At 37.9% G+C, this 25,604-nt stretch overlaps 1 protein-coding gene across 1 annotated transcript in view; it reads right to left on the bottom strand.

Annotated features, from left to right (window-relative positions):
* Positions 1 to 1,059: 1,059 nt before the first annotated feature.
* The window catches only part of LOC306856646 (rho guanine nucleotide exchange factor 10-like protein), a 123,837-nt gene continuing 99,292 nt past the window's right edge, over positions 1,060 to 25,604 (bottom strand). Inside the window, exons 23-26 of the mRNA XM_079396004.1 lie at positions 23,357 to 23,499; positions 13,733 to 13,904; positions 9,115 to 9,237; positions 1,060 to 3,733 (exon numbers count right to left, since the gene is read on the bottom strand). Of these exons, the coding sequence (XP_079252130.1) occupies positions 3,195 to 3,733; positions 9,115 to 9,237; positions 13,733 to 13,904; positions 23,357 to 23,499 (977 nt within the window). The 3' untranslated portion in view covers positions 1,060 to 3,194. The remainder of the gene's footprint in view (positions 3,734 to 9,114; positions 9,238 to 13,732; positions 13,905 to 23,356; positions 23,500 to 25,604) is intronic.

Below are 25,604 nucleotides of genomic sequence, written 5' to 3'. Positions count from 1 at the left end.
AACTTCTCAGGGAAACAGCATGTAAGTGCAGCTGTTTCACAGAACTGCGATCTCCAATCAATTTGATCACAAATCACATGGGTTTAAGTGGGTCCTTGGACATGTATCTGTTTAAGGCCAGCGTTTTGAAGCCAGCAGGGCTAGGTTGAAGAGATTCAGCGGGAGCTTTGGTCTGTCCTCACAACCCAGAACCTCCATTCCACTCTCACAGCTGTGTTTACACGTCATGTATCATCTGAATACACCCAAGAGTCCTTGGGTTATAAGTACCACTTTTTCCACCAAAACAGTGTTGGTGTTCAACAAGAGGATATGCGAATTTGTAACTTGCTCATTTCCTTGGACTTGACAGCTGAATTATGCCATAACTGACCACAAATAAACAGCACAGTTGTATGTTCATAATACACTCTTAGAAAAAAGCTGCAAAGATGACACTGGGGCAGTATCCTAAGGTAAAAGTTACATCTTTGCAACTTATTTATCCCTAAAAGGTACATAGTAGTAATTTAAAAGAACATATTTCTACCTAAAGTATACACATTAGTACCTTTTTTCAGAGAGTGTAGCATGCATAACATAATACTCTTAACATTAGTGCCATTTGCAATGAATAATTCAAATCCAGAACAAACTCCATAAAAAAAATTCATATGTCTGCTGAGTGCAGAGGTGCTGAACTGTGTTGCGCAAAAGTGATCATTTTCAAATCTAAGATGTTCTGGCAGCGGCAACAGTCGAGTTTGTCACCATCCCAACATGCATACATTTATTCAGATCTGACCTTTTAGTACAGCTTCTGGGTTTTTCCAGTGTGGCATGTCATTTAATGCACCGTACTTATCCACCATCTCTGTGTAAATCGTATGTAATCACAGGGATTTTTGCTTTTGTGAGGGTCAACAAGAGATGGGAAAAAAGCACGGCCCTGCATAAATTTGTCAGCTTAGCAGCAGCCAAGAGCACACTGGGTTTGCTCTTATTTCATACATTTACTTTAGACTAATAAAGTGCACTGTTTACAAGAATCACACACAGAGGTAGATTTTATTGTTTTTTAATTTAGTAACAGTGAATTGACAAACATGAAGCAACATTTTATTAGCATAAAAAAATCAGTGCATTTGGGACACAAATGGAAACTTCAAGTGGTTACTTTATATGGATGGCTAATGCACAATTTGTATTATTCATGTTTAATTTAATTCACTTTTACTTATGAATTTCATATCCAAACAATGAATGACTGTTGTAGCACTACAGTTATTACATTCAGTGGGATATTATGGCCTTCATAAATGTTTTATGTTATAATGTAAAAACATAAAAACAATTTAAGTTTAACAGTTTTAATACAAGTTTGCAGTACCAGGACAAATTATACATTTCGTACATTCATAATGTTGCATGGTATGAAAAATGCATGATGACAAAGTGGTGAGGGGTGGAAAAATAAACCATTTAACTACATTATTCAGCAGCTATTTCTGAGGAATTTTAGTTTAATACAGTTAATTTGCTATCTTCAACAAAGATTAAACCAGCCTAAGGTAGTTTGCTGGTCCAGCAGGGCTCCAAGTTTGGCCAAGCTGGTGTTTAAACATAGCTTTTCAAAGCTGTATTCATTAATGAGTTTATTATTCATTTACTTGTTCATTTGTACCCCAAAACAACCTCAAACTATTCCTTTTTACACAATACAATGTGCATCTGGCACAATTCCTAATGGAAGACTGGAAGACAATGAAACAAGAAAAAAAGAATGAGGGCAACCAACTGTAGCTTGCAGATGGAGCTGCAATATTACACAAAATATCAGCAGTGAATACCCTTCAACAAGATCAAATAAACATCAAAAGCTTCACAAGATCTCCAACTTTCCTGCAATTAGTGGTGCTTGTATCTTTCTCCTACCAGCTGCTAATGAACTTGCTTGTTAAGTAATGGTGATTTTAGCAGACGTTTCAAATGACTGCCATATGGTGAAAATGTTTTCAGGTTGCGTGCATAAGAAAAAACGTGTCCACTAAAAAGATTTTTAACGAGGCTTCACAATTCACCACAGAAATGTAGGCTGTCAATCGTTTTGAAATATTAATTATTAACACTGACCTGCACAGGCTTGACTTCATGCGTTCACATTATAAAGAGTCAAAGGGTGAGAGTGACTGCACAAAAGCATGAAAACCCCTTTCACTTTCCACTGAAATGATTTCTTCAGATGCAGGGGAATTGAAAAAAAAGAATACCCTCAGCAGTTCGTTGGTGTGGTAAATTCATGATTCACTAAAGGCTGACCAGACTGAGGCCTCAAGGAAATGTTCTAATTGAATAGTTTAGGCCCTGATTATGGTGAAGTCTGAGATTAAATACATTGATTTAAATTCTCTACCGTAAGGAAACACCTTCCAGGTACTGTACAGGAATGAGTGACAGAGGCTGAATTAACTGAGAATGTGTTACTCTGAGCCTATTAGTTATGGAACATTCTTATTGGAGGACCTGGATTTCTCGAAATCGCAAGGTCATTTAATATGGAAGACATTTCTTTCTGAGAAAGTGAACAGTCCAAGTGCCTCACATTTTGTATTACACATGCTAAAAGGGAAAGTTCACTCTCAAATGAAAGTTTTGTAATTTACTCATCCTCATGTAATTCCAAACCCAAATTACTTTGTTACTTTCAAATATCCTGGTCACTATTCTTCCATATAATAAAATTGAGGACTAGAGCTGTCAGGCTCCAAAATGACCAAAAAACACAAACAAACAATCAAACAAAAAACACCATAAAAGTGGTGCGCTGACAGCTTTGCGTGAATATTTTTTAATTGTATCGTTCCCTGTTATTACCCTAGTGATGTCTGAATGACTTGAATCGCTGGAGCTTACAAAATTGTTCTGGATGATTTGTTCATGAATCGGTTCTCAAGAGAGGAAAATTATCAGAGAAATAACCTCTTAACTTTAAATGGACAGTTCATCACACAAACTTACTGTAGGACGATAACTTTGGAGGATGAGCCAATTTTATGACAACTTTTGTATCTTTTTTGAAGCTTTCATTCATTGTAACAGCGCTGAAAAGAGTGACCAGTACATTAATTCAAAAGAAAGGTGTGGAATGACAGTACAGTACGGGTAAGTAAATTGTCAAAATTTTCATTTCACAATTCCTTAAACACAATTTCAGCTCAAACCGTGAGAGGAAGCTGCCAGATCATAAGTGTGCTTTCTGCGGTGGTCGCCACAGAACCATCCCTCAGTCGGCGGAAGCCCTTCCCGCCAGAGATGACTGCTACTGAGGCAACTCTGTCCTTCCTCACCACGTCCCTCTCGCAGGGTCGACCCCTGACCCACATGTCTGGATCATCGCTGAGTTCATATATAGAGCTGTCTTCCATGCTGTGTTCCAAAGATTCTAAAGACGAGTCCGAGGCTTCGTCCCCTCTCGCGGTTAATGGTCGCCCGGGCAAACCTGAGGTTGAGCGGAGGCGGTACTGTAGTAACATCCCGCCCCGTCCCTTCCCTTTGCCATCCACTTGGGTGGGAATACTGGTCTGCTGGAGAGATTCCTGAGAGGATGAGTCACTGCGGTCCTCCACTCCACAGGCCGAGTCATGCCCTTCCACCATAGAATCCCGCTTCAGAAGATCAGGAGACAAACTGCTGGAAAGGGCAACTAAGAAATCCACAGGCCCGCAGTGTGCATTAAGAGATGTCTTCCCCTTACCTGTGCCACATTGAAAGAGAGCTCAAATTGCTTTAATCAGTAAAAAAACAGCAATGCCAGAGGGTCAGAGAAACCTTAAAATTTGATAACTCGTTTCCATTATTACTCATATTACTTACTGAAATGACTTTGAATTAAAGGAATAGCTCAAATAATTGGTCATTATTTGGTCATCATCCTCGGTTGTTCCCATCCCCATATCTTTTTTTTTTCTTCCGTTTTTTCCCCCGTATAACACAAATACATTATGAAGATTTTTTTCCATATAAGGACAAGCTCCAGATCAGAGGGGAAATAGAATAGAATAGAAATAGAATAAAAAGGGAATTCATATGACCTTAAAATTATGCTACCATACAGAAGTTTAGGGTCAGAAAGATAAAAAAAAAGAATTAATTTATTCACGAAGGAAACGTAAAAAAAAAAAAAACGTACATCATGGTTTCCACAAAAATATTGAGCAGCAACTCAACATTTTAGAATTTTTTAAACCATTATGTGATACTAAATAACATTTAATAATAAAATAAAATACAAAATTATTTTATTTAAAATTGTAATAATATTTTACACTATTATTGATTTTACTGTGTTTTTGATTAAACAAAACATTTTCAAGATTTTTAATTGTGTGCCACAGAAAAAAACTAACAAACAAACAAAAAAAAACAGATTTTAAACATGATGGCCAGTAAATAATGACAGAAGTTAAAGCTGCAGTCCGTAAGTTTTCCCTCTTTGTCGCCACAGATGTTTGAAAACCTGCAATTGCAGATATTTGCAGAATTATGAATCTAATGTTTTGAGGTGAATGTGTCACTGTCAGTCACTGTACCGGTGTGGATATTCACAGTACTTCGCAACCACAGATTCTAGCCTACGTCTTGGAATATATGACCAAATAATAATTTTCACCGGATATTGTCATCTGAACAAGTAAATAACAAGTCTGCTACTTTCGTTCTGACGACCTGAGGAAAAAAAACATTACAATAAATCATGCTACCAATGGTGATTAAATCTAATGATCACTTAGCTCATATCACATCAAAACATGTAAATGATTATTACTGTTATACTTTTTTTCTCAAATTGTTAAATGCGTGTATTCTGTATTAGCGTTACATGTAGATTTCAATTTCTGTACAGTCTAATCTCTAATTGTCATACCATTTGAATTTAATATAAATAAATTATTTTAATCCAAAAATCTAATTGTTCTTCTTTCGAACTGGTTCTCTTCAAAATACAAAAAACTTGTGTAATCCCACGTAGGTTATCTGTAATCAGATGCACATTTAAAACTGGAATATAATTTAATTTATGTCACATGTATTTCATAAACACATAATCCTTTCTGGATTACAATCCACCATCAAAATGATCAATTGAATTATTTCAGCTGCTGTGAGGAAAGGCTATAAACGATCTTCTACCTGCAGCATTCACACACACGCCTTCTTTGTTTACAGACGTGACGTAATGACGTAGCGCCATGCTCGAATTTCCCGCAAATTCCTACCAGTACCACTCAAATTACACTGTAAAAAGCAGCTGTGGTTTCCAGAATTTTACTATGAAAAATACGGTAGCAACATTTTAGGATTTACAGAACATATTTCATTAACTGATACAATGTTAATATACAAACTTTTCAGTTAACTAATTTTATTTGCAGAAACCGACTGCACTTAAATTGTCCAATCAGTGGTTGCTTTAGTTGGGCTCTTGAACCTTGACTTTTTAAAGTTAGTTTTTAATTTGGTTTCTTTAACTGTGTTTATTAAATACAGTTTTTAAAGCAAGAAAAGCCAAAATAATCTATGATCAGATGAGACTGATGTTTGTGGTGTCAAAACCATCGTGATCTAGTCTAATTCACTGATCTTACCCAATGTTTAATCTCTTATGAGATTGTAAATATGTGATACATTAATACACTTAAATTGCACCGCTGATACTACAGCAATCAAATGTTGTGAAACAGTTCTAAGCACAATATGCACAAATAAATGTACAGAGCTACGGCAGAACACACAGGATGATGACACATCCCTCCCCGATGCACTCAACCACTTTTATTCACGGTTTGAAATGCAGAATGACACACCTGCAGAAAAACTGCCCACACCTCCCAACGACCGGGTGCTCTGTCTGTCTCCAGTTGACGTAAGGAAGACCCTATCTAGGATTAACCCACGCAAGGCTGTGGGTCCTGACAACATACCTGGCCGTGTTCTGAGAGACTGTGCTGCACAGCTGAAAGCTGTCCTAACAGATATCTTCAACACCTCGCTGAGCCAGGCAGTCGTCCCCACATGTCTCAAAAGAAATCACCTGTGTCCTGTCTAAATTACTACCATCCCATAGCACTGACTCCAATCATGATGAAGTGCTTTGAGAGGTTAGTCATGCACAACATCAAAACCAGCCTCCCCAACACACTCGACCCGCTCCAGTTTTCATACCATCCAAACCGCTCTACGGACGATGCGATTTCCTCCACCCTCCACCTGGCTTTTACCCACCTAGAAAATAAAGACTTCTATGTTAGAATACTGTTCATTGACTTCAGCTCAGCATTCAGTACAATAATGCCACAAAAGCTCATAAATAAACTAAACCTGCTGGGCCTTAACAATTCCCTTTGTAATTGGATCCTGGACTTTCTAACCAGAAGACCCAAGCCAGTCCGTGTCGGCCACAACACCTCGAGGACTACCACACTGAGCACAGGTGCCCCACAAGGCTGTGTGCTCAGCCCGCTGCTCTTCACACTGCTGACCCACGACTGCACTGCCAAGTTCAGCTCCAACCACATCATCAAGTTTGCTGATGACACAACAGTGGTAGGTCTCATCAGCAACAACGATGAAACGCACTACAGAGAGGAAGTGGCACAGCTGGCTGAATGGTGTGGCACTAACAATCTGTCCCTCAATGTGGAGAAGACAAAAGAGGTTGTGATGGACTTCAGGAGAAACTCCGTTGACCACCCCCCCACTGACCATTGACAGCTTGACTGTGGAGAGAGTCAGCAGCACTAAATTCCTGGGGGTGCACATCACAGAGGATCTCACCTGGACCACCAACACCATGTCACTCTCCAAAAAGGCACAACAGCTGCATCACTGTCTGGTACAGGAACTGCAGTGCTGCTGACCGCAAGACCCTCCAGCGGACAGTGAACACAGCAGCAAAGATCATCGGTGCCCCTCTCCCCTCCATCCTGGACATTTTCCTTACACGATGCTCCAGCAAAACCAACAGCATCGTGAAGGACTCCACCCATCCCTCCCACAGTCTCTTCCAGCTCCTACCATCAGGAAGACCGTACCGGAGCATCAGAGCCTGCTCCGCCAGACTGCTCAACAGCTTTTTCCCCCAGGCTGTGAGAGCCCTGAACTAAAACCACCCCGCCCACCTCTGAAACCCCATGCAAACCCCTACCTCCTGAAACATGGACCACCCCCCACCCCAAACCTTACCACACCAAAGAAAAAACTGTATGGAACTTTTTTGTGCAATTCGAAGTGTGCTACACACAGGTGTGTGGGCCTGTACAAACAACCTGTAGTAACACACTCTCCTCTATGTGTACTAGACACTTTACACACACTGCTGCGTGCACACAATCCCACAAAAGACTCAGCAATATAAGTATGTTTACATGCTCATGCACTACAAATCATCCTGCACTGTTCCCCAACCAGCTGCTTGACTCAAAATGTTTCTCTTTGCACATGTACAGTATTTATGTGAAGCATTCGTATAGTTTGTGTTTTTTATCTTTTATTTTTTTTAGTTTGTATAGGGTAAATATTTATGTGACGCATTCGTATAGTTTGTATTTTTCATCTTTAATTTTTTTTAGTTTGTATAGGGTAAATATTTATATATAGTATACTTATAGTTAAATATGTCAGTAGGTTAGTTGTGTATAGTTTTATAGTGTTTTTTACTTAATTGTTGTATGTCTGTATTTATGTAGCACCATGGTCCTGAGAGGCATGACATTTCGTTCCACTGTATATCCCCACATGTAGCGGAATGACAATAAAGCTCAACTTGACTTGGCTTGACTTGACATCAACAATCAGCGTATGAATCTCAAAATTGGTGACAATCAAAAATGATTAAAAAAAATGTATAACAAATAAAAAAAATCAGTTCAACTCTGAACATCAGAAAACAGTTTACTGAAAAGTCACAATCAAAACAACACCAAAATAAAAGCAAATAAAGAAAATCGTAAGAACTTTCAGCTGCATAATTTATTCATGCTGCAATGCATGCTGAGAGTTTTGTACTGGCACCCAGCATGCTTTGCGGCATGAATTGTTTTTGTTTTTTTATTATTAATAGTCACCATTGTTGAGGTTTATGTGCTGATTCTTGATGTCTGTGTTTGTCTAAATTGCGCCGTAGCTCTAAAGGTTTTGTGCATAAAATGTTTTTAAATTCCTTCATAATAGATTGCCAACTTATCTTGAAGAGTAGTATTACTACCATGAATAATAAGAAATTCAATACGAATCACCCATATTGGTCCATACTAACTGAGATCAGTGAACCAGGTCAGTAATTGATGATGACCATCAGTAGTCTACTTAATAACTTCTCTTGGCTTTTCTTGTCATAACAAATATGCTTCACAAACACAGTTATAACAGCCAAAAAAAATAACCAACATTAAAGGGTCAAGAGCATAACTAAAGCAAACACCAATCACCAAAATGGTGAGGTCAAACAAAACATCTGAAATAAAATATAAACCTCTGTTAATTTGTAGACATATGACAGAAATGAATTCAGTCTGGTTAGTAACAGCAGGTGTTCATCGTCTGAATTCACTCATATGTTCTCAATCACTCTGTCTAGTGGACAATAAAGTGAACTAATGTAGGGACAAGTGAATGAGGGTTTAGGGTGTGGTTTCAGACACAGTCTATGAGTGTCAACTCTGAGGCTACTTTCTCGAAAACAAAGGTTAGATCTATTACAGTTATTCACCGTATATAGTAAGGAAACTCACTGTTAATCATTTAACCGGTTTTTACAGTGACATTTTTCCAGTCTTTTACTGTTAAAATCACAATAATTTTTTACAGTGTAGAGGACATTATTATAAGCTAACCGTTGTGAATTGGGCTAAAGTAAGGAGAATGTTTTGAACACTGGCTGGTTATGTACTTGCTCGAATATTGATTTTGGATAATTTTTAACCAAAAAAGGACTGCAGCTTTAAATTTTAGAGTGAAATATTCATTTAACAAAGGAATCATTACATAATTGTCTCTTTGTATCAGTATGTAATTGTCCTATCATTGTAGAAGAGACTTTCCAAAAGGACTAAAGGCACTTATGTACCATCTGTGTACCTGTAATTTTGGGGATGCCCTCCAGCTTGGGCACAGGCAGGGTGATGATAATGCCCTGGGCAGTTCCCACCCACAGCAGCCCCTGGCAAATCAGCAGGCTGGTAACTCTCATGCTCTTCTGACCTTCAAAGAAAAATGCAGGTGTCACCAACACTAAAAAAAAAACGACTTCATTTGCAGTGCCCAAATCCCTGACCCTGGGTCTTTAGACATCAGAAAGCCACCACAGCCTAATTAAAATCAAAGAAGAACAGCACAGCAGAGACTTCAACAAGCATGGATGGTGGCCACATATTGTAAAACTCGCTTTGCTTGAGTGATCGGCAAGTGGCTAATTGATTCCTTTTCACTGCGTGCTGTATTTGGTTTGCTATAGTACTTGGCAAAGTCTTTTGCAAATGTGTAAATGAAGCATTTTCAGTATGGTAGTTAGTCATCAGGAAATCACTGAAGGTCATGAAAAAACATGAGCGAATGCACTGCATTAGGCAGAATTCCTTCTTAGAAATGTCAGCTGTCCAGTTCTGCAGAGCATTCACCTATTATACATTCGTTTTCTGTGCAAGAGGGATCACCTTAATAATAGATTGTCAAATAAATCTGCAGTTCTACAGCAATGCATATGAATTCATGAATGCTGAAAACATAAGATGCTGAGGTTTGTGGGAAAAAAAGCATATTTCATATTTTATTAGATGTCCTTGTAGTTGATGCATAATTTGTACTTGGTCTCTTTCTGGATTATAACTATTAAGATTTTAGGTTAAAATGTATTAACCTTTATATATACAGTGCCCTCCAAAAGTATTGGAACAGTAAAGACAAAATTGCTCTGTTGGCTGTGGAGTCATTTACAAATATGATTAAAAGATGAATATGAGGCAAAACTACAGAATGTCACATTTTATTATTGGGTAATTCAACACATAGATGTTTTACCAGCTAAGAAGTTCAGCACTTTTAGAGTTTCATCCCCCTATCTGATGTGAGCATAAGTATTGGAACAGTTGCCTCACAGGTCTTTCTAAGTGATCAGCTGTGTCAGTTGCATTAATTCTTCAGATATTAAAAGCAGGGAATGTGTCGCATCAGTTATATCCATTACTTCTGCATTCTGAATCTCACATTCGATGATGACACACACAAACCAGGATGAAGATGAGGGAGCTGACTTTGAGACAAAAGCAAGCAATTTAGTTGCTAAAAGAAAACAGGAAGTCAATTAGAGCTATAGCAAAAACAAAGGGCATGGAGAAATCAAGAGTTTGGAAAGCACCAGCGACACCAGCAACCAACAACTACCTGATCGGCTGAGAAAACAACAGTAGTTGATGACAGACAAATCATAAAAGCTGTGAAAATTAACCTTAAAAGACATGTCTGTAAAATCACCAACAACTTCCAGAAAGCTAGGCTGATGCTCTGACAATTTACTGTCCTCAGGAGACTTTGACACAGAATTACAGATGCTACACAGCAAGATGCAAACCTCTGACCAGCACCAAAAATAGAAAGGCAAGATTAGAGTTCGCAAAAAAGCACAAAGGTGAGCCAGAAGAGTTTTGGAACTGTGTTTATGGACCGATGAGACAAAAATGAACCTTTATCTAAGTGATGGGAAAGCAAAAATGTGGAGAAAAAAAGGGAACTGCAAATTATCCCAAGCATACAGCCTTATCTGTAAAGCATGGTGGAGGTGGTGTCATGGCATGGGCATGCATGGCTGCCTCTGGAACAGGCCCCGTCAGCTTTACTGATGACTGAATGTATGATGACAGTAGCAGAATGAATTTGGAAGGGTACAAAACCATCTTGCCTACCAATATTCAAGAAAATGCCACCAGATTCATTGGGAAGTGCTTCATATTGCATCAGGACAATGACCCAAAACACCCTGCCAGTCCTGTCAAGGAATTTATAAGGGCAAAGAAATGGAAAGTCTTAGATTGCCCAAGTCAATTTCCAGATTTAAATCCGATTGAACACATATTTCACCAGTTGAAGAGGAGAGTAAAGGCAGAAACTCCCCAAAACAAGCAACAATTGGAATTGGCGGCATTAAAGGCTGGGAAAAGCATTTCAAAGGATGAGACCAAGAGTCTGGTGATGTCTATGGGTCATCAGAATCAGAATCAGAATGAGCTTTATTGGCCAAGTATGTTTACACATACAAGGAATTTGTTGTAGTGAGAGAAGCTCCACAGTGCAACAGAAAGACAGTAACAGGACAGGACACAGGTAATAAAAACAAAATAACAAGAAATAGCCAATAGCCAATGTACAAAGCAACAAAAATATATATATATATAATAAATAATATAGACTCACTGCTGTGATTGTGTGCAAGGGATCTGCAACTAAATAATAGCTTTTAATCTTTTATATCTGCCTTATGTTCAACTGTCCCAATACTTATGCTCACATCAATGAGTGGGATGAACTCTAAAAGTGTTGTTCTTTTTATTTGGTAAAACATGTATGTGTTGAAACGGCTAATAATAAAATGTGACATTCTGTAGTTTTGTCTCATATTCATCTTTTAATCATATTTGCAAATGTCTTGACTCCACAGCCAACAGAGCAATTTTGTCTTTACTGTTCCAATACTTATGGAGGGCACTGTGTGTATGTGTATATATATATATATATATATATATATATATATATATATATATATATATATATATATATATATATATATATATATATATATATATATATATATATATATATATATATATATATAAATATAAACAATTAACAATGCATAATGTTAAAAAGTTGAACCTTATGTCATATCATATGATCATATAAAGTAAAGTGTGTGTCTTAGGTCCTGTAACTGGTAAAAACAGTTATTTTCAATGCACTTTCACTCATCAAATGATTCAAATATTAGAGTTAATTAATCAGAGGTAATAAAAGCTGCATGCTTACTGTAAGAAATGCAGTTTAAAACAATTTTAGATGGTCACACCGCAGGTCATTCAAATAGATTATCATGATACAATATAATGTTAAGGGCAGAAGTTTATATGTAAAATGTGATATAATATAATATAATATAATTAAAATATTCTCTTTGATGTAATATGGATCTGACTGTTCCAGCTGTTCCAGGATTCAGCCTGACATCTGGCTTGCTTATCATGTCTGAAGGTTCTAGCTGATGAGAAACTGCAGAATAATCGCTTCACTTTAAGACAATAATTAATTCATCATCCATCACTTGGGTGCAAACCTGTGGGATTAGCAGACCATTGATCTGTAATAACTATATCAGTCCTCCTATGTAAGATGTGTGCAGATTAGCATATTCAGGAAAGCCAGTGGAACGTTCACTGGGCCTAGAGTGAAAAAGGGGAAGAAGGCATAGCTTATTTTCACTTTTGTGCTCCATTGACTGTAAACCCCTTGACATAACATGGAATCGCAGAGTTACCTCACCCAACATGAACTACATATTTAAACACAGCTAGCTGCGTAAGTTCGACAACAGCCTGAGGGTTGCAGGACCTTCTCAGACATCTTTGCCACAACACTCGCCTTTGCTTCTTTACGTGTCTTTTGAAATACAGCTGAAATACAGCTGAACTTTGATCCAGAAGTTTGATGTTCTCGCTGTTTGACAAAAAAAAAAAAAAAAAAATTCTAAGGTATATCTTTTTCTTTTTGTTTTTAATGAGACACGGTTGTAGCAACAGGCTCGTTGACACTAACTTGCTCTGGCCAGTTCCCGAAGTCTGCTACACAGCTTTGGGTTTATTTTTCTCCTTCTCCTTTCTATTCCACTTGATCGCAATTGTCTGTGACAACTGGAGATTCTTGGGCTTTTTTCTTTTTTTAGCTAAATGTGGACAATCGCATTCAAGTGAAATCAAACATTATTAGACAGCCTGAAAGAGTTCTGCTCCGGAGGATTCTGCGAGCTACTGGTGCGAGGCCGCCCAGATTTTCTCTTTATATAGTCTGATGTGTGGAGCTGAATTGCACTGAAGTGATGTGGATATTTACTTAAACTATTATTTTCAGTGTCCTTGCTTATATAATTAATGTTTACACAAGCTCCCTTCTGCAAAAAGGTAGCAAAAACCATGGCTTTGGCTTACATATATTTAATCTAAAGCACAAAGAATTTGACAAATTTGAGATTTAACAGGACCCGAGGGAGATAAAGATGGCTAAAGGTGAGTGCAGAGAGGAAAAAAAAGTGAATACAGCTGAATTAAATAATAGCTGCACTGAGAAAAGGCACAATGGCAAAACGCTGGCACATTACCAACATGCCACGGCTGCTGGAGTCATGACAAGAGTGTTTCCATGGCAACATTTCGAATGGAAAGCTTTATCTGTGCCATTGTGACTTTTCTTGCCTGTAATCCCGCAGCTCCATTACTGCTCTGCGGGGTCTTAAGGTAGCTACTTATTCACGGTCGGTCCCTGGAGAGCCAGCCTACAGGAACCATTCCAACAAGAACTTCTCCGTCATTACCTTTTTATTATGAGAAGTGCAGTTCAAAGAAATGATGGAAACAATACTGATCAAGCATGTGTGAAGGCATAAATAATTTTTGTATTCAAACGGCTCCTTCCATAGGGTCAAAGGAGAGATACTCACTGGGGTTGTAAAACGATGAGGGCATAGATATGTTGATCTCCTGCAGGTGCTCCAGTGTTTCCGTATGGAACAAGCGTATAGAGGAACCTTCTGAAAAAGCCATCCATACGCCCCCCCCAGCTCGTACCATATGGGCCACGCTCACCATCGGGTCCTGATGGACCTCAGATCTCTAAAACAGAACAGAAGATAATGAGATTACATTAGATATCTAACTTCATATCAATACAGGTCTAGTGGGTCCTTTTCTGATAGTTTGTCAGAGCTGTTTTTAAGATATAATGCCAACTTCAAAAAGGTGAAGAACTCCACTACACAAATGAGAGGAAAAGTTAAGATATAGTTTACCCACAAAAGAAACTATCAATAAGGCAAAGACATAATTGTGATAATGGAAAACCTGACAAGATGCCAAGTGATCCAGCATTTTAAGATTCTTAAAAACTAAATAAGTCACTGAAATTGCATGTTTACATGTAAAACGGCCATTATTTTCATCATTCAAAGTGTCTAAAACACATTTTTTATGCATTTTATGCTAGTTGTTTTTACAATAATTTTACTAAATTGTACCTGTGTACAACTGGCACATTTTCGTTTGAAATCTGAAGACCCATTATGCATTTGAGTTACATTTATTCAGCGGGAATCCAGCAAATACCCATTCCAATAAGATGATGCATGCCTTATCTCCAACACAAAATTCACACAAAAACAGTAACAAATTCTATACACAGCAAGAATAAACTATAATAATGCTGTATAACAGAACCATCTAATCTAAGTTGCATTTGAGATGTTTGACCTACATGTTCAACTGGGAAGTATAAACATGACAATAACATTCCCTTCATGATAAAGTCATTTCAGACTGCAGTTGCATAGCTTTACTAATGGGTTAAAAGGTGGACTGCAAAAACAGAGACCAATGAGGATCAACAAGCAGAAAGGTTTGGAACACCGTTTGGTACAGAACTCAATAAGGCATGACAAAAACAAGCAGTTACAGAAATGCATCTCCTTTCTTCTCTCATCTTTTCTCCATTAGCTTACAAACTGAATATTGAACTAGAATGATAAAGGGTCCATCACAAATGCATCTAGCTTTTATTTTGCCCTTTTATTCTCAATACAGTACCTATGCAAGGAATTCCTCACAAGTCTCAAGGTGGCATACGAAAGTGAAAACCTTACACACTTGTGTAAATAAAAAAATGTGACTGGAAGCTTGAGTTCATGGACGTTGCATATATGTGCACTTATTTTATATTGTGGCAAGGAGACCATACTCATATATGGTTCAGGTTGTTTTCTCTGAACTGGAAGATCCAGAATGTGGAAAGAATTCTCTTCTATGATGAGCCACCAAAGTTAGCAGCAATTTAAGGCCCTTTGTATCATTTTATTCTCATGAGAACACAGTGTGCCAGCATAAATTCCAAACTTTCTGGACTTCAGAGCTGATTTATAGTGTTATGTAGAGAAGCAAAACAATGTAAGCAGATCTCAAGAGCAACCACTGAGGTGGAAGAGGGCATTCACATCTTCACATTTCTTTTTTCCTCGGTCTGATCCCTGTAAAACACCACAGGGCTGGGTCCACTCCTGAGAAACCCTGGATTTTAGCCTGTGGCAAAAAAAAGTTAAGAGGTCGGCATTGTTCTGGTCATACTCTATCAAAAGACCTCTAATTGAACAACAGATACCTAACCCAAAGATTAAGCTGGAGGTCCCCTTCTGGTCCAGACAGTTCACTTCTGTCACTGAATTAGGAGCATAAGAGATACAGATAGTTCACCTGAAAATGAACATTGTCATTATTTATACACTCTCATGGTGTTTCAAACCGTATGATTTACTTTGTTCTGTGAAACATAAAAGAAAACATCTTGAAGAATGTCTGTATTTTTCGTGTCCAGTGATTTTTGACATCCAATGTTGTTTTAGTTGAAACATTCTTCAAAATATACATTTTCACATCAGTCAGTCCAAAATATCACATTGATTTTGACTCTGAGTCTATTCAGAATGTTAAAACCTGAAACTACAATAATATGAACCCAGCTGTTTCTTATTGTCAAATGTCAAAGAAGTTAATACAATTTTGCACTGGCCGAATGATCAACTACAGTTAAAACTCCATTATACAGTGAAAATATTATCATCCTCAAAACAAACTGAAGGGGAGCTGAGTGGAAATGACATGTTAAGGCAACACAGATCTGTTCAATAACGCAGTTAGAGCTGCCCAATGTGCTTAGTTCTCTAAATTGGTCTCTGTGAGCCTGAAGGGCTCAATTCTCAACTGTGATGATTTTGCAACTTTTTATAGATAAGCAATCAATAAAAATCTTTGAATTTGAAAAAGCACATATGACTGAAGCAGCTTCCAAACTTGTTTGACCAGAGGGCCTACTAATATGTTCTTTGGGCATTCGTGGCCTAATGGCTAGAAAGTCAGACTTGTATCCCAAAGGACGTGGGTTCGAGTCTTAGTACCGGCAGGAATTGTAGGAGGGGGAAGTGAATTAACAACACTTGCTTCCACCTTCAATACCCACAACTGAGGTGCCCTTGAGCAAGGCACTGAACCCAACTCCTTTAGTGCCACAGCAAAAATGGCTGCCCACTGCTCCGGGTGTGTGTGTGTTCAGTACTCACTGCTGTGTGTGTGCACATGGATGGGTTAAATGCAGAGCACAAATTCTGAGTAGAGGTTACCATACTTGGCCACATGTCATGTCATGCCACTTTCTATTTGGCTTCTATTTCTTTTGTCTTGGCGGAATAGATCTGCTACACTGCTGTTGCGGTAGAGCAAGTACTGAGACTTGCTACTGCTAGTACATCCACAACATGCTGCTGTGAGCATGTAAGAAATACTGCTGCTGCGCATAACATATGAAATAAACCCCATATAGCATACATAAATCGCCCTGTAGCAGATCTATACAGGTGGAGCTGGGGAAGGTGAAGGGTTTCTGAAACGTGCTACAACTGCTACAGCAAGCACTAGCCAAGTATTTGAATGTTGAGCAGCAAGCTCATTGGCTGCTGATACAAAAAGAACCAATCAGCTGCGCCATGTGATAATGATGTCATTATGTCAGATTGACTTTGACATATTAGACTGCGCCATCTAGAGTTTCACGGCAGAATTTAAGATTGATTTCAGAATTAAAGTTGATGATCAGTGAAAAAAAGTGAAGCCTTTGATGCTGTATACTGTATGCTACCAGTTTGACTGTGAACTGTTGAGGTGAATTTACTTTTTGGGGACAGTTATGAGTTGGTTTAGATCCTGTCCAAACATAAAAACATTTTCAAATCCAACTCTTGTACTCAATATCAAAATATATCTCAAATGAATATTTTTGACCAACTATGTCACTGTTACATCACTGTTATGTTACTAACTCTAACTTCCCTATTGTTTTTGCTCTCTAATTAATTAATTTGTATTTATTATACAATTAACAAAAGCAAAAAGGCCTCTAACACTAGCTCTATTCTTTTTCTATTCCATCTTTTTCTATTATTTTTCTTTTTATTTATTGTATAATAAAAAAAAAAAAAACCCTTGCTACATGTACTACGTTAAGCTAAATGAGACTTGTTATAGAACTTGCATATCATTACTCTTTTGTTGATTTTGATTGCTTCTACTGTCCTCATTTGTAAGTTGCTTTGGATAAAAGTGTCTGCTAAATGACTAAATGTAAATATAAATGTTATCATTGTAGAAATAGTTTCTCTACGAGTCAAATGGAAGCCTGTTTCAGTCGGAGTAAAAAAATAATTGTGAGATAGCTTAAAATAAGAAATAAAGTTAGGTAATTTTATGAGAAAGTCACAAATATGAGATTATGAGTACAAATTACAAGAAATATTTCCACTTGTGAGAATTATAAACTGCACTATAAGTCAAATTATGAAATAATGACACATTCTGAGATATAAAGACCTAAGTGTTAATTGTGAGATATATGACATATAAATTTAAAGTCTAAGATATAAAGAGGAAACAGGCTTCACTGTTGTTACACTTGTCTGTCAGTGGCAGAATGCAGGTACGGTACAGTACTATTCTGTCTAATCTTCCAGGAAAAGTCCTTGCTAGACTAAAATTTCAAAATGCTGTAATCCTTCATAAGGCTTATTCTAAATAGTCTCCTAACACTGGGATACTTGTTTTATGGGGATCCAGCATTAAGGTTCTCAAGCAGAAGAGTATTCCAGAAGATCTAATGCTATTGAAACCACAACACAATATCAAAAAGTATACTTTAGCTTAGCGTTAATTTGCACAACACTGTTAGTTGTTCTCCACTAATGTAATTTATTCAGAATCTTCACTTTCAATATGCTTTTAATCTGCATTTCTGCTTACCGTTTTATTTTATTTGTTATAAAAATATATTTAGTTGTACAAACACAAAAGCAAAATCCAAAGCAAATGAACACCTTCCTTCCTTTATCTTTTTCTGCAATGAACAGGATTATTGTGCCTTCAAAATCACCATCCGACCAGTGGGTTCAAGGGCCACACATCAGGAAGGTTTCAATGACTCAGGATCCAGTTTCTTTGATTTCAAAGTGATTCACAGCGGAGCCTTGCTCCACTGTCTCACAAAACAATACACCCCCTCCCAAACACCTTTTGAAAAGTCCACAGGGAAAGAGGAGCCATTTCATGCCTGATCCTCTAATGAGGCATGAGGGAGCTGTGCTCCTTATCAAGGGTTTGCACGCAGCCCCCTGAGGTCTGTGGTGCTGCCGAGGAGCCCCGAGAACCTTTACAAACCGCTAGTTCTCCAGTCTGGGGTTGAGGCAGATTAGTTGGAGGGGGTGAGGTGGGTGCGAGAAACCTTTCTCTCCTCTGCACACTAGCGGACAGGGATTAGCACCTGTTTGCGTGCCCTTGCCAAAGGGAGCTTCTTTTGTTTGAGAGCAAGGGAGACGACTGAAACTGCCTTTGATGTGTTTTTGCTTTTAATTGACTTGTTGGCAGTGCTTGCCTTTGCTCTTGTTCACTCTCTGTTTTCATTTTAATTTTCTTGGACTATTTCTTCAGAGACAAGACACCAGAAGAATACTTCTGTCAACTGGTTATATCCATCTGTAATACTGTTATGAATGTGTATATATGTTTACATTGTTACAAATTATTTTTATTTCAAATAAATGCTGTTCTTTTGAACTTTCTATTCATCAAAAAAATTGGGAAAAAAATGCATTATGGTTTCCACAAAAACAAAGCAGCACAACTGTTTTTGATAATAATAACATAACAACATTGTTTCTTGACAAAACAATATCAAAATAAGCATATTCGAGTCATTTCTGAAGGACCATGTGAAACTGAAAACTGGAGTAATGGCTGCTTCGCCATCTGAGAAATAGGGTAAATTACTTTTAAAAAATATAAAATGTTGATTTTATTGCCGTTTTATTATTTTTAACACATTTTTAATAAAAGTGTATTTTACCTTTTTTTTTTTTTTATCTTACACACGCCAAATGTTTGAATGGTGTTGTATTTTAATAATAGGCCTATAAATCTCTCAGTGCAAATGGTGGGCTCACATTCAGAAACTGAAAGGTTACAATTTTCAGCTGTCTTAGGTGGACAGAGCTAACTACAGGAGTAAACGGGTCCTAAATGTTAAATCGTACAGCATACTATAACTGTGCTAAGCACAGCCAATGCTTTACAGCTATAAACTAAAACAAACACATGTCTGAAAAATGACAATCTCATACATATGTGCCTGGCATCTACATAAATTTGATTTGAATAAAACCATCTAGTACATAAATGACCATGCGAAGCACATACATCCCAAGTTAATTTATCTCAGCTGCTTGCTGAAATAACAATGAGGTTTTAGTTTGCAACATCATGTTTGCGATGTGTAAATAAAGCATTTATCCACATGTAGTACAGTAACACTGTTACTGTAAGTCATGTACATAGTCACAGAAGATTAATTTGAGATACAAATACTGATGTACTGTATTTCTTTACAATATTACCACATTCTCCATATATATAATAATAATAATAATAATAATATGATTATTATTATTACTTATTTTACATTCTGAAAATCTGTATACATTTACAGTTATGATGACTCTACATATGTGTATAAATTGGGCCTCAGGACTCATGGTCTGAGTCACTGAGTCTCATACAGAGACAGAAGTTGCCTCCACCGATTCACCCCAAGACACTACAACAGTTTATTACAGCAGGAGAGCACTGTTCTACCAGCGGACAAAACACAGCACGCCTCCACCTACCATCTAACCCCTCATTAGTCCACAGTAATACTAGGTGACAGTGCTTACGAGAGTTTAAACAACCACTCATTTAAATGTGTGTGGGACTTCACTCTTCGGATTTTACTGTTCTGAAATGATACTGTTCTACAGCCCTGTTTTCACCTGGTATTAAGATGCACTTTCAGTGATCACAAATGATCAGCTGAGACACATTACCATTTACACTTGGTCTTAACATGCATGTCAAATGCATCTCCTGTGACCACTTTTGTTCAGCTCCTCCCCTCTTATTTTTGGCACTTTTCCACTGCATGGTACGGCATGGTACCATTAGGTACGGTTCACTTTTGGGGGGGTTTCCACTTGGTACAGTCTTGGCTGAGGTTCCAAGCAAACTGTACCATTACCAAAACGTGACGTTTAAACTCTGCTGATCACTGATTGGCCGGAGAGAATCGTCACTACCTGCCTCATTGAACTTGCGACACGAGACACAACAGACCCGCTAGATTTAAATCAGCACAGCCAGCAAAGGATCGAACACAACTGTTTTGAATAAGCGCACCTTTTTTAACAACCAATGGCTGTTTTGTGGTCTCTTGAGGAAGTACAGACATTCCTTTCGTTGATAGCCGAAGAGCGGATCCAGCGAGAGCTTGATGGGGTGTTGAGGAATGAACGTGGTTTTTCAGAAGTCACAGCAGTAGAGGCGATGCAACTATAACGACATATGAATAATCCTGCCCTCTCTAAAGTGGTACTAAACTGCAGTGGAAACGCAAGCTGAGCCGAACCTAGCCATGCCGTGCCGAGCCAAACAGAGTCATACCACGCAGTGGAAAAGCGCCATTTGTAAAACCAGTGTTAATTTCGTTGATGAATAATTTGTCATAATTTACATCAACAACATTTTTTTCACCGACGACAACGAGACTATAATGAACAAAAACTCTTTTTGAATGACAAAAATTATGACGCAAATCTATTGACATTTTCGTCAATGAATAAAAACGAGACGAAATGTTAGGGAGGGATGATTTGGGAAGAGATTAATTCAGAACGAATCTGCTGCATAGAAGGTTAGATGCGAACATATAAACCGGCGGAACATAAGCTGTGGGAGTAAAAGGAGAGCAGGCATATGGATAAACCTGACGATGCAAGAGAGAACTCAATTCCGTCCGGTTTTCGAGGCACAGACAATGATGCATACACACACAGAAAGCGCGCGAATACTCTTTCACTGAACAGAGAAATACACACAAAATGATATCAAGATGTCCGTTTTTACAAGTATTCACGTAAACAGCTGTGAGCATACACAGTAGGGAGAACGTGTATCAGTACTTTGCATCCATTGCATCCGTCACCGTACATTCGGTTTTAAAGGGATAGCAGCCTAATTTAGTTGCTATTGTCCATCGATGTTAATCAAGCAACAGAAGAAAGACATACAATCATTCACTGCTCTTGACTGAAAAAAAAATATATATAACCATTGGTATTTCATTAAAAAGAAGATCATGTTCTTGATCTTTATGAGAAGTGGTTTTATTTAATTTTAACAAAGGCATGTTGTGTGTCACCACAGTTAAATTGCAGTCTATCGTGATAAAAAAAAAAAAAACAATATCAAACCTATATAGCCTAATGAGTTTGGAAATTTTAGAGAAATGCTTAATAAATGCACTGTAACTAAACCCATTAGATTTAGTCGATTATATTTAGTCGACTAAAACCTTATGATATTTAGTCGACTAAAACTAGACTAAAACTAAAAACAATTCTAAAACTAAATGGCATTTTAGTCAAAAGACTATGACTAAAACTAAATCAAAATTTGCTGTCAAAATTAACACTGTGTAAAACTACACATCACTTTCTAAGGTAGAGCAGAGTGTGGCCCACTGAATGAATGAAACCATTACGTTGCTTATGAGGGAGCGGTAAATGAAGGAAATGCAAAGGATTTTCATTGTAATCTGTGTGTTTTGGCACAACATAGTGAAGTCTGAATCATTTGTTTTTCGTACGCTCTATCAGAACATCCCATAATGTTCACGTTAGGTCAAGATGTTTGATTGATGCATCTTTAGGCCATTACACGACAAGCCACCAGGTGGCTAACCTTGGGCCATCTTTGAGCACCTTTCAGCTTTTTACGGTATGTTCTGCACTGTCCGCACTAGTTGGATCCAGTTGGCTGTCAGTCCTAGATTCGTTTTCCTTTTTGAATAATGAATATACACTGCTGCCACCTGATTATACAGATGGTTGTTTCCTCAATGTACATTCTAGTTGGCCAATGGTTGTAGTTTTTGCGGTGTGTTAAAGCACAACTTTTTTCATGCACACATCATAGCTAGTTCTTAGATGTCAGTTTGGTGTTTCATGGCCTTTACTACCAGGTGTAAAGAGGGCTTACATATTAATGAGCCAAACTTGAAAATCAAGTTTGCTGCAATCCCAAAAAATTGTGCAGGATTTTCTCTGCATAGTGCGTACGTGCCCAACCACCATTGTTTGTTTTCTCTGCAGTACTGTGGGTTGAAATGCTTTCGGAATTCTACATCAATAGCGATCCAGTGGCCTCAATTGTTTCGGGTCAGGGGAACAAGGTGGCACGCTGCGTAGTGTGGAATTCTTCCCTAAAAACTGGTGACGAGAGAGACAAATTCGCACAGGCTCTGTTGCTTATCCCACCGACACACATCATTGTACTCCACTTTGCCACGAGTCCCAAGGAGGCAGATTTACAGCTGTAGAGGAGATGCTTCCCCTTCCAGCTGCTGGGCCTGCATGGCTCCACAGGGAAAGGGATACAATGTAATCAGTCGAACAAAACAGAGCACTGGCCTGAACCGTGGAGGATCAACCGAAAAGCAGCAGGGGCCCACTCACCTACCACTAGCTCAAATCTCCTCTCTGATGGGCGCATCCAGAGAAATCTCAAAGGATAAAAGAGATGTTTGATTCCAGAGATAAAACCCAAGAAGGCAGAACTAAAGGAAGGCTCAGGGTTATGGAGGCCCATGGGGTAGATCCCCGGGGTACAGCTCCTCCATATTTGAGACAGCCGGAGAAGATTATGAGTATGTCAGATGTATTTACTCATCCTGTGTGGTTTAAAAGTAAGAGGGGGAAAAAAGAGACCCTGGAGGAGACACCCTGGTCATATTGCAGCTCCTCGGTAGGATTATTGATCTTCACACAAAATCTAATTGGTCAGTCAGTGTTGGCCAAGTGCCCGTGAAACATAGTCTGTGCTCTTCCATTTGCTAAAGTTTGGTGTGAAAGCATATCAGCATGAATAGAGCTTTGAAATGATGAGTCTACCTGAGTGGACAAACTGGAGCCGTCAATTACAGTTACTGTGTTAGCACAGCTAGCCCAGACCGAGTCCTCCAAGGAAAGTAGTGTCCTGATGGGATCTGAGCCAACTGTTACTTTCCTACAGGAGTCCTGGTTCCACAGTTCCCCTACAAGACAAAAAGACACAGTAAGTTCACTATGGGCAGCTAAAGGCCCCAGAATTCAAGATAAGAAAAAATCTATTATGTCTTTTGTGATTAAAGTGAAATGTGAAAATAAATTAAATGTGTCAACTACAGCATTACATTTACTTTGAGAACTGAGCATTATAACAATTATAACTAATAATTTATTCCCAGTTTGAATAACAGTTGTATTTTTATGCTACTAAAATAACCAATGTAAAGTCTTGTTCTTGTAATTTGTAAAAAGCAATAAACTAATTCACAAACGGTTCTTAGATTGTTTTGCCTGTGTGGTTAGAGCTATATTTATTACTGTATTCTATTAACTAATATTAATAATCATTAATGTGACATCAAGAGCAATAACTGACAAAATAGATTTTGTTATAAAATTGGAACCCCTGGTTTTTTTCAAATACATTTCATAAATCATATGCTGACACTGCTGTGTCCTTGTAAAAAAAAGTATAATGCAAACTGTTTTTTAATTATTATTAATAATAATAATTCTCACACAATAAATATAAAAATGGTTTGTTTGTTTTGATCGTAATGAGCTTTAAAAATGTAATAGTCAGAAAATAGCCCAAAATATATCACTTTGCATATTCAGAGTTTTATGACAGAGAAAACAGAAAAACAAGGTAAAAGTACATGAGTAGCGAATATAATTAGGCTTATGAAATGCCTTGCTTGAAGACAAATCACTAATCCTATCTGGTGGAACATTTCAAATATGGCCAAAGATATTCAAAGCTAGTAAATTCATATGTTATTTTCCTTTTAAATTAATGCTTCAAATAGCAGAGCTACAAAAATGTGCTGCATGCTAATTCCACTGCTTTGCCCTGAGCAAGTCACTTAAAGTAAATTGGTTTCATTAATACTCAAGAGTAAATCCTTGTGTTTGCAAGACAAATATGTATAACTGGTGGTGGAACTGTATAATTTCTGGCTATGTCTTAAAAACATACAGCTAGAGCAAGCACTGCAAAGCATGTTTGTGGACCGCATATCTCCCTCAATAAAACTAGCATTTTCTATGCTAATGCGCTAACAGTGCCATGTTAATAACTGCAGCGTGTTGTGTAATCCAATTTATACATTTCTCTCCAGTGTGCTCAGAACACGCCAGACTTTTTCCTTGAGTTTTAATCACAGAGTTTGCATTGTAGCCACCATGGACACCATTATGGGATGCATTACATAAGCTTTTTTCTTCTTCTTTTCGCCCCATCACAGTGTGTTAATGAAGCAAAATTAGAGAGGGAACCACAGCGAGCCATTTAATTAACATTTCGAGTTGTTTATTTCTGCCTTTGAAACCAGAATAGCTTTACAATGACTTCCGACTTCCTCAGGTTAATTGCATGGCATATTCAAAATATCTTCCCACTTTTTTTCGTGCATATGCTTTGAAAACATCCCCTCTGTATCCCCTCATACTCAAACGAGGGCCGCCTCAGATTTGCATCTTGCAAAGCCTAGCGAGGACCTTTGGGACAGAGAGGACTTATCTGGACACTCAAAGCATCTGCAGTCTTTACTTTATTGCTCCAAAAGTAATAAAGTGGAAGGAGGAGAGACGCAGTCTCATTCAGATGGGCGCGTATTGCTTCTGGGTGTAATATATTTATGTATTTTCTACGGAAATTCAGACACCTCATTATTATCCTTATAAATTCTGCAAACTGTTGATTAAACACAACAAAATGATCCTGCCCTTTTAATGTAGCTAGAAAAAAACGGGAAGAAAATCACGAACCCCCCCCATCCACACACACACACACACACACACACACACACAAGCAATTTCGGCTTGCTCATACGTTTCAAAAAGCTTTCTGATTAATCTCATGTGAGACCCCACTGTTTATTACAATATTAACTGTTTTGTGGGCAACATATTGTGCCACAGAATAGTTTGCAGAATTAATTTAATTTTTTAAGTTTACAAAAAAAAATTAAAATTCAAAAGAAATATATTTTTTAAAAACCAGCCTGTACTTCCCAGGGAATATATCTTTGTAATTCATTTCTTTCCACTATATGAATAGTAATATTCAATCGCCACATTGCACATCAGC

This window comes from Barbus barbus (assembly GCF_936440315.1).
Source record: "Barbus barbus genome assembly, chromosome: 37".
In the NCBI taxonomy this organism is placed as follows: domain Eukaryota; kingdom Metazoa; phylum Chordata; class Actinopteri; order Cypriniformes; family Cyprinidae; genus Barbus; species Barbus barbus.
Note: the sequence above shows the minus strand (reverse complement) of the source record. Positions and strands in the feature narration are given on the sequence as shown.